The 9747-nt window shown below is 34.2% G+C and overlaps 1 protein-coding gene across 6 annotated transcripts in view; it reads right to left on the bottom strand.

Annotated features, from left to right (window-relative positions):
• Positions 1-521: 521 nt before the first annotated feature.
• The window catches only part of Cept1 (choline/ethanolamine phosphotransferase 1), a 40121-nt gene continuing 30895 nt past the window's right edge, over positions 522-9747 (bottom strand). For all 6 annotated transcript variants that reach the window (XM_004853699.3, XM_004853698.3, XM_004853701.3 and 3 more), the window contains 4 exons: positions 3181-3312; positions 2585-2743; positions 1864-1989; positions 522-1304 (listed from right to left, as the gene is read on the bottom strand). In XM_004853699.3, the coding sequence (XP_004853756.1) occupies positions 1185-1304; positions 1864-1989; positions 2585-2743; positions 3181-3312 (537 nt within the window). In that variant the 3' untranslated portion in view covers positions 522-1184. The remainder of the gene's footprint in view (positions 1305-1863; positions 1990-2584; positions 2744-3180; positions 3313-9747) is intronic.

Genomic DNA, 9747 nt, shown 5'->3' with positions numbered 1-9747 from the left:
GCTGTCTCCTTCATTCAAGCAATAGAACATCTATATAAAAAGGAAAAAGACCTGGTTCATGGAAGACACTTAGTTCTTTTTTTTGGTACCGGGGATTGAACTCATGACCTTGCGCTTGTGAGGCAGCTGTGGTGCCACTGAGCTAAATCCCCAGCCCAATACTTAGTTCTTATTTCAAATTGTAGTATATATATTGTGAAGAAGAGTCTCAAAAAGGAAAATGCAAGAGACCGCTCAGGGAGGCCTATGCAATTACTGAAAATGTAAGGGAAAGGTCTAAAATTCCCAAATGATGGATAATCACAAGAACAACTACTGCATCACCATCCTCGAGAGGGGAAATGAACAGTTCTCTTTTTAAGTTAGCTTCTATAAGATAGGAAGATTATAGGACACATCATGACAACACAGCTAACTGGATTTCCTTATTTATTAAAGAACAGAAATAAATTTTGCTTAATTTAAAAAAATGACATTAAAACTTAAGTTTATCTTTCCACTGAATAAAACTGAGAAAAAACTGGTTTTTAGACCATATATTTATTTAAAAAAATAAAATGGATCGACAAAGTTATCATATAATGCATGCTAACAGAATTTCCCAAACCCATAAGAGATATCATTTCTTGAGCAATGATAAAAAAATTTTTTTCCTCTCAACAATGTAAAGATAGAAAACCTTTCAATCCAAATTCAAGGTCTTTCTCACTCATTGCACCTCACAAGCTAATGGGATGTATCTGTCACAAGCTGGAGCTCCTTAGTAAAGAAAGCTTGAGAAGACACTAAACAAAGATGTTACTAAAAGATAATGATTTGTTAAAAGTATAAAGCAACCACCTTTTGACTGGTAAGTATTCTACATTAGAAACTCCACCATTTGAGACCTGCTCCCCATGACAATATTCTGAATCAAGGATGATTAACAAACACGTGGCACTTTTTTCCTGCATGCTCTCTTGAGCCAAATGCTGTACGACAACATGTACAATTTATAGGATAGGACTTGAAATTCCCACTCTCACACAGGATAGTTAGGGAGTGTTACCAATAACAAAGAATGAAAGTTACACAACATTGATTATTATAAATTATATTTGTTCTTACCCACCCCCATCCTCTTTAATATGTTCGGATTCTTTCCTGCAGAAAAGATGAGTTTCCTATATAACACCACTACATCATTAATGATGATTAGAATGACCTGTAGAGACTTTGATTCTAAAGACATGTATGTGCAGGTGAGACGCAATCTGATTGCAAACACTGACACAGTAGCGAATCAAATCAAAGAAAGAGAAGACCTGGAAAGAAAAGAGACTGTTAGATTCTCAGCATAAGTTTAGGCCCTCCCTAAGCTTCCCAAAAGAAAAGAGGAGTGGCCTCTGACTTTCTTCTCTTTCTAGATTCACTAGCAATTCTATACACTTGAGTAATTAAACTGCTTATGACTTTTCCTTTATATTAAGGGACAAACTCTTAGTAAATATATTAAAACTCTGTGGATTATACTGTATTTGTCACTACTCAACTCTGCCACCACTGTATGAAAGCAGACACAGACAGTATGTGAATGAATGGCTATGGCTGGATAAACCATCTCTGGGCCCACAAACTGTAGTTTGAATTTCTGCTTTACATAGTCAGAAATTTGGAACTTATAAGTCCCGATATAGGCAGGACTAATATGAATAATGTAAAAAATTTTAAAAATTGCTAAGCATGAAGCCATGAGGAACTCTTAGATGCCTCATATGTGTGAGTTTGACATTCACAGTTGTTACAATTCTATGATCTTTCTCTCACTAAAACAAGAAAATAAGTAGCCTCAAATTATGAAATAAGGCATAGTATAACACTTACCAGAGCAATCCAAAGTACAATATACTCATCGATAAAGCTGTTAAAATACTGGTCCAGAAACAAAAGTGCTGGACCAATGAATGCTGTGTCATGCAAATGCATTTCACTTTTTGTCATGTGTGCAACCTATGAAAAGAATAAAATCAGTGTTGTAGGCATTTTCACATTACAGCAACTGTGAGGAAAATAGTAAATCAGTATTATACTCAAATATTAAGTTTCAAGAATTTTTTAGCAATGGTTGAATTTCCAGAACTAAAAACCCAACAATGTAAAGAGTGAATGAGAAAGAATGAGATATACCATGTTAATTTAGCTTGCAAAAAATGCTCTTTTGGGGCCAGGGGTTTATCTCAGTGGCACGGTGCCTGCTTGCAAGCGCAAGGTCCTGAGTTCGATCCCTGGTACAAAAAAAAATGCTTTTTTTAAAAATAAGGAGCCTTGATTTTCCAGATTGAGACTGATGAGTGCAGATACACTGAATAACCAAATGAAATAGTAGCTAGAAAGGTAAAAAGCTGCAGAGGTTCAAAGGACTTCAGGTATCCTCAGATTGTAGCTTTATGTAACAGTAAAAATAGCTCTCATGATGATGTCAAGAGATTTTTATTTCCACCTCTAGGACTGATTAGGAAAAAAATCAAAACTACAGAATAAAAATCAGATCCATAAAACCAAAATAAGAGACAATTTAAAAACAAATACAAATTGAGGTCCTTACCACAAGCTTATTGGTGATTTTAGCTGATACAAAACCAAATGTCAGTATATAAAGACACGGATGCTTTTCAAAAAGCTGAACTGCTGATTTCTTGTAGATCATTACAGCTAATGTAATCACTGATCCAATATGGAGAAAAGGAGAGAGTACACTTGTTCCCTGTATGGAGTGAAGAGAAGAGGTAACAGTATGCAATACTCATCAGATGTACCATGGATTTACCATAAAGTAGCTCAGCTAAAACTTCCTGAAGCTCATGGTGCCTGACAGCCAACAACTGCTATAAACAAACATCAGAATGGCTAATAAAAAACAGCAACATAAATTGGTAAGGCACAAATTCAAATTTTCACACAACAGGCCAGGCTTATTTTTACAAAGCAGGTCATACTCATTAAAATTGTTTTAAGTATGTGCATACACACACATATGTAAGTTTATGGATGTATACATAAAAGAAGTTATGGCCTTTTTTTTCAAAGATAAGGAAAAATTCTAAATTAAGAAATTACTTTATACATTTCAATTGAAAAACAAAGTGACCATAAAATCAAGTTCTAGTTTGGAAATAACTGAAAATCTAAAAATATACTCACTGCTATTGTTGATCCATTTTTGCCAACACCACCTGTGAAGATTACACGGAAGTAATTTGTACAGGAAAATATGGTCCCTGCTACAGTACAAAGTGCAGGAAAAATTTTCATTTGAACATTCAGCACTGGAATCTTTAATGGGTAGAGAGAAAGAACAATTAAAATATAAACAAACTAAGACAAGAAAACAGTACAAATATTTGATTTATATTCCCAGATTCTCTCCATTCCTTCCAGTTAATATTTCAAACAATGGAAGTTTGTTTTTTCTCTTCATTATAAGCAATATAACAAGTCTCAAGAGATGATTCTGTATAAAAAATAATCTCATTCTGATATCAACCTTAAAAATATAAACCCAATTTTATTAATTTGTGCCATAAGCTAAGTAATTTTCCGAATGCATTCCAGAGGTCTGGCAGCAGTAACTAGGCTGTCTTCTGGCCTTTGCCTAAAGGGATGAGCCTAGGCTTTTTCTTTGTGTGTATTTTGAATTCTACCTGTCAGGCTGTAGTGCATGTGGGAATGTATGGCACAAAAAGGAATAAAAATATTTGCAACTAGATTTTAATATCTGCAAAGTAGAGAATGGAAGAAAAAAGTTCTAATCTGAAGAGTCCCCAACTCCAAGTTGTTAGGATAGAAGCAGCTTGTGAAAGCTGAGGGCAACTGAGGTGGGATTCATATGGAGAAGAATCCTACACCAAGCACAGCCGCACTGGTATATCTCTATACTTGTGTATCCAAAATTTTAATATATTTATTTTTCAGAAAAAGTAAATAATCTTTTGCTATAGGACTGTATACTGAAAATGTGGGTTAATTTACCTAATATAAGAGGGGTTGAGTGGATTGATAACATGCGGTTAATCTTGCAAGCACAATATCCCTCATTTAAAATGAAAGATACTTATACTAAACTTTTAAAATCACTTCAGATTGTTCTTTTTTGCATCCTTTTTAGATTTTCTGCTTTCAAAATTTGTCCAATATGAATTGAAAAGAAACTAACACTAAGATAAATTCTAATAACAGAAACAAACAATTATAGAAACAAGATTCTAAAAGCCCACAATGGTTCATCGCAGGGGTTTGAACCTAGGGCCTTCACACTGAGCTACATCCCCAAACCATTTTAAATTTTGAGACAGGGTCTTGCTAAGTCACTAAGTTGCCTAGGCTGGGCTCAGACTTGTGATCCTTCTGTCTTAGGCTTCCACAGAGCTGGGATTACAGGTATGTGCTATCATGCCTGGCTGAAAACATTTTAATTAGGGATATATAGTACTTTTCAGGACAGTCATCTGCCTATACTTTCAAAATTAATTGGAAATGGGACATTTTCTTTTCTTTTTTTAATGTTTAAAATCCTAGTAAAATTGGCAGGCATAAATCTTATTGTTTGGATACTCCATTTCTTCAAAACCTTAAGAACATAACTTTGTTTATACAACTCAATGACCTCTTGCAAAACTGCAGCTCTAAAAAAAAAAAATTGAAATCAACTGTTCAAATTTCAAGATATACTACAGTAGTATTTAATTTTCTAAAATGAGATAGGTCAAACTAAAATCAATCTAGAATTTTATAGAGCATTCTAAGTGGTCTTCTTTCCCTGATATCTAACTCCAACAGTCCAGGTTCAAAACTTGTTTTCATTAAAAGAGTAAAACAACACCATAGATTTTCCTGCTCTAGTTCAGAAAACTAGGGACATTACAACATAAATCTGATGTACCTGACTAGAATTCTATACTCTGACTAGTTTCCTAGTTCTAGTCTCTCCTTCAGCCATCCCTCCCACTCTTCCCTCCATAGAGACAAAAGATGTCTCTAGCAAAGGTGGAAATACTACACTTGCCCAGACTCCAAAAGAAGCAGAGTGTTACTCCATTACAGGGGCATCCCTGTATTAGGGACAGGGTACTGGATGAGTGCCAACTGTGTGTAATAGGAATCTGTGTCATGATTGAACACATTAAGCATCATATCTGTATTTATAATTTGGTGACATTGCTTTAGGATCATGGAAATTGTTGCCCTTTGAAAGAAAGAATAAACACAGACATTAGTACATGGCTTGGATCACAAAGTAAGCAAGCAAGCTAAAATCTAAGAGCAAAGTACCATAAACATATGTAGGCTCTCACCACTTCTGTCATATATATGAGTTATATACACTGAAATAGAAGCTTTTGGCTACAGGATTTATTTGAACTGATTTTTGTTTTCTCTCTAGAGCCCTGATTTTTGTAGGTGCTCAATATATATTTGTTGAATAAATATTAAGATCTCCCCTTCTCTTACTGTGTAGGTATGGCTATTTTGGGAGAGTATGAAGAAACAGCTTGCTCTCACATTAATAATAAAAAAGGAACGTAGTTACAAGAAAACATGAGGCAAAGTGAAAGAAAGCTGGAGTCAGAGGTGATCCCTTAGAAACTGGCACCAGGTGAACCACTTATGAAAAGTACTAACTAGCTAGAAGTGTTGTCCTTTTTGCTCCACACCCATGATACAAGATAGGTACATCCTGTCCTTCCCAATCTTTCTTTTTCTGTCATCTTCTTATTATAACTCATTAACAGTACCCAAAGTGCATCTACTCTATAGAAATAGCCAAAGAGCTATCTTAAAAACACTTTTATCTCAGGCCTGTCTGGAATTACAGTAGTCTTTAAAACCTGGGATGATTAAGAATTCCCTTGGGAACTGGGCATGGTGAGACACACCTGTAAGCTAGCACCCTGGGAGGGTGAGGCAGGAGGACAAAAATTCCAAGTAGAGCCTGGGTAATTTAGTGAGACCCTGTCTCAGAACCAACCAATCAACCAACCAACCAACCAAGGAGCCGGAATGGAGCTCAGTCCAAAGGCTCTGGGTTTAATCTTTAATCCCAAGGTGGGGGAAAGGAGGCAAAAATCCTTGGATTATGGTATCTGTTCAATAGGCAAGGCAAAACCCTCTGGATTCACATCATGAAAATACTAAATACTATCAATCTAAATACAATGTGCTTTGGAAAGTGATGATTAGATATGAAAAAAAAACCCTTAAGTTGTTAGCATCTCTGCCAGATTATAATGAACATGCTAATTAGTTCAATAAATTGGATTCAGATTACTATCACTTATTAAACATTAACTCGTTTTCTGATGAGTATAATAAAATGTTCTTAGAAGTTTTGTAGATTTTAGCAAAAGTAGAAAATATTTACAGATTTGATAATTTTTCAAAGAAATATGGGAGTGCCTATTTGTAAATCATTTTCATTTACATGAATTCCACCCAAATACAGTAAATGTTAACATACAGTACCCACCATGTATGATTTAAATCTTTTAGTTCAAAAATGAGACAAAATACTATATAATAAAATTCCAATCCTAACACATGATCCTAAAATATTACCTGTAATAGTAACACTCACTCAGCTTTAACTGAATCCTAAAAGGTGTGGATATCTAATAAACTATTGCATTTAAAAGAATCTAATGTCAGTGAAAGTAACCAGGAGTGGATTATATGTGGGTCTCTTTCAAAGTGAGGACATTCTATCTAGTGAATAGACAGAAGATATTTCAAAGGGAAATATACTTTGGGGAAAACAATACACAAAAAATATGTTTTTTGTTTCTTGCAAGATGTAAACCATATCCTAACTTTTGTATATTAAAATAATTTTTTCCCTTAAAAAAGCAAAAAGAAAATCAACCAAACAAAAAGCTTCAGGAAAACAGTAACAACACAAGCTAACTGCAGCCTTTAGTACAAACTCATCTCTTTGGGAAAAAAAAAGTAGCAAGGAAATACAACAGATGTAAATCACTTACCTGTACAAAATAGCTGATTTTCAGGAATTAACCTTGTGAAGACATTTGCATTGTTTTTATCATAAATTTGCTTATCAGTAGAAGAATTCTAATTTAATTTAATTTAGTGAGGATTAGTTTAATTTGATGATTTGGATAGCAATTATTTGTTTTGTGGCCTCAAAGAGATGAAAAATTTGTATCCTTTCTCCATTTTGGGACACAAATAAATGGCAGCACTACATGTAGTAACTGTACTTGAAGTAACACAATGCAATTCAAAACACTATATTCAGTAACGAATCCATAAGGCAAGTAAAAATACAGGTTATACATTTCCAATCCTAAAATCCAAAGAATTCCAAAATCCAAAATTTGACCCTCAAAAGGTTTCAGATTTTGAAGCATTTAAAACTCTGTATTTTTAGGTTAGAGACGTTCAACTGGTAGTTTATGCAAATATGTCAAAATCTGAAATAATCCAAAATGTGAAATATTTTTGGTCATAAGCATTTTGGGTAAGGGAAACCCAATTATGCAGTGTCCTGAGGTCAATTATGGGAATCTACTGGAATGTTACTCAGTTTCCTATTATCACCCAACTAAGGTCCTTTCTTCTTTTTCAGTTTAACAGTAGGACCTATGAAGCTAATAGGATAGGGGTCCAAGAATCTGTTTTGTCATTTCTTTGTTTGGAGACAATGTCTTGTTAGGAAGTTCAGGCTGTCTTGAACTTACTATGTAGGCCAGACTGGCCTCAAATTTGCAGCGATCCTCCTGTCTCAGCTTCCCAAATGCTGGGATTACAAGCATGTGCCACCATACCCCACAGAATCTGTTTTCTTACTGCAATCTAATCTCATTAAATTTAGATTGCTTGGTCTTGAACTCCATTTCAGACTTGAGTTTTATGGATAACTTTTAAAAATTTGCAATGATTTTTTCTACCTTAGATTATCTCAGATTTAAAAAAAGGATAATTATATTATCTCAGATTATGTTAATTACAAGTAAGGATAGGACAAAATATTTGACCTTTAAAAATTATATGTTATATGTATTTACAGATACTATGTACAGATCCTATAAAGAAAGATAAAAAGCATACCTGGAGCAATTTATTGGCAGATATCCTCTAAGAAATGAGGCTACAGGTATAATGTGTTTAGATAACTTCATTTACAACATTTCATGCATTTCCATATTTGAGCATAATTAGGTATATAAATCAGATGTTAACTTGTTTTCAATGGTAAAGCTAGAAATCTAATTTTTAAAATATAAATGTGCTGAAACTTTATGCATAATTTATATATGTTCAAGATATTCAAAATGATTTTTGGTTTATACCACAAAGCCTATAAAAATAAGCAATATAGTCAATTGGAGATTGGGATAGACTTTAGGTTTTATGTTCAGGTTTTAGAAAACCAAAAATCTATTGTTTTTCCTATGAGACTAAATTGAAAAAAATCTATTGAAGAGCAAAAGTAATAATAAAATTCATATATATACATTAGTCTTAAAAACCAATAGGATTTCTATAGTAAAATTTAAGATGTATGAATACTATTACACACATGAATAGCTTTGAAACTGTTCTGGCTGACTGTGGATTATTTTAATTCTGAAGGGGTGGTGGTGGTGACTGGTAGCTAACTGATGACCAGAAAGAATAAGTTATTTTGACCTAGATCTTAGAAATTCAATTGAAAATATTCAAATAAGAGAAGCATCAGCTTTCACTGATTATTATTGGATAGCTACTATTCTAGCTTTACAAAGACTAACATTCAATCCACAAGTAAATTTTTGGGTATTATTATTGTCTTCATTTTACACAGCAAGAAATGATGCCAGAGAAAGTTACATATTATGTTCACATAGTAGGCAGCAGAACCTGGATCAAATGCAGGTAGTCTGGTTCCACAGTTTGTGTTCTAGGCCGATATATTCCCTCTCAAAGGTGTATAGAAAAGTTTGTGCTGTAGTGACTATATTTCAGGTCAGACTGAAAAACAAGGTCCTGGGTTGTTAAAACAATCCCATGGCACTGACTTCATTCAGTAAGCATTTATTGTCTCTTTCTCTCTGTCTCTCTCTTTTTTTTTGGTACTGGGGATCAACTCAGGACCTTGTGCTTACAAGGCAGGAGCAGCACCACTGAGCCTAAATCCCAGGCCTGCGCTGATCCTCTTTTTTACCATTTCAAAATTTTTTCTTCTTTTGTTTTTTGAGATAGGATCTCGATATGTAGTTCATGCTGTCCTTGAACTCACTATGCAGCCCAGACTGGCCTTGAACTCTAGGTGCTCCTCTTGCCTCAGCCTCCCAAGTGCTGGGATTATGGGCATACGGCAGCACACCCAGCTTCCAAATTTGTTATTTATCTTTAACCACATGGCATAAAAACTGTAGACTCTATAGTTCACAAAGAAAATAAAAGGTCTAATTTCATCTTACCACTGGTTGATTTGTTACATTACCTATTTCCTCATATGTAAAATGAGATGACAATAATGATTCAATCCTCAAAAGCCTTCAAAAATAGCCTTGGAATACACCTAATGTACTACAGAACCCTAAGCAGAGAAACGCACCATACTTTAAAGAGAAGTTTGTGTTCTATTGTTTGTTGTAACTTTTCACTTTCAGAAAAATAATTTTAAATATTAACTTTTAACTGGGTTATCCCATATTAGAAAACAGAGGCAAAAGACAACATGCATTATATGGGGTACACAGGTGAACAAAG

This window comes from Heterocephalus glaber, unplaced genomic scaffold (assembly GCF_053883595.1).
Source record: "Heterocephalus glaber isolate CG9 unplaced genomic scaffold, H.glaber_assembly_v1.0 deba00001442, whole genome shotgun sequence".
Taxonomy (NCBI): domain Eukaryota; kingdom Metazoa; phylum Chordata; class Mammalia; order Rodentia; family Bathyergidae; genus Heterocephalus; species Heterocephalus glaber.
This window is presented reverse-complemented; position numbering and strand designations above follow the sequence as displayed.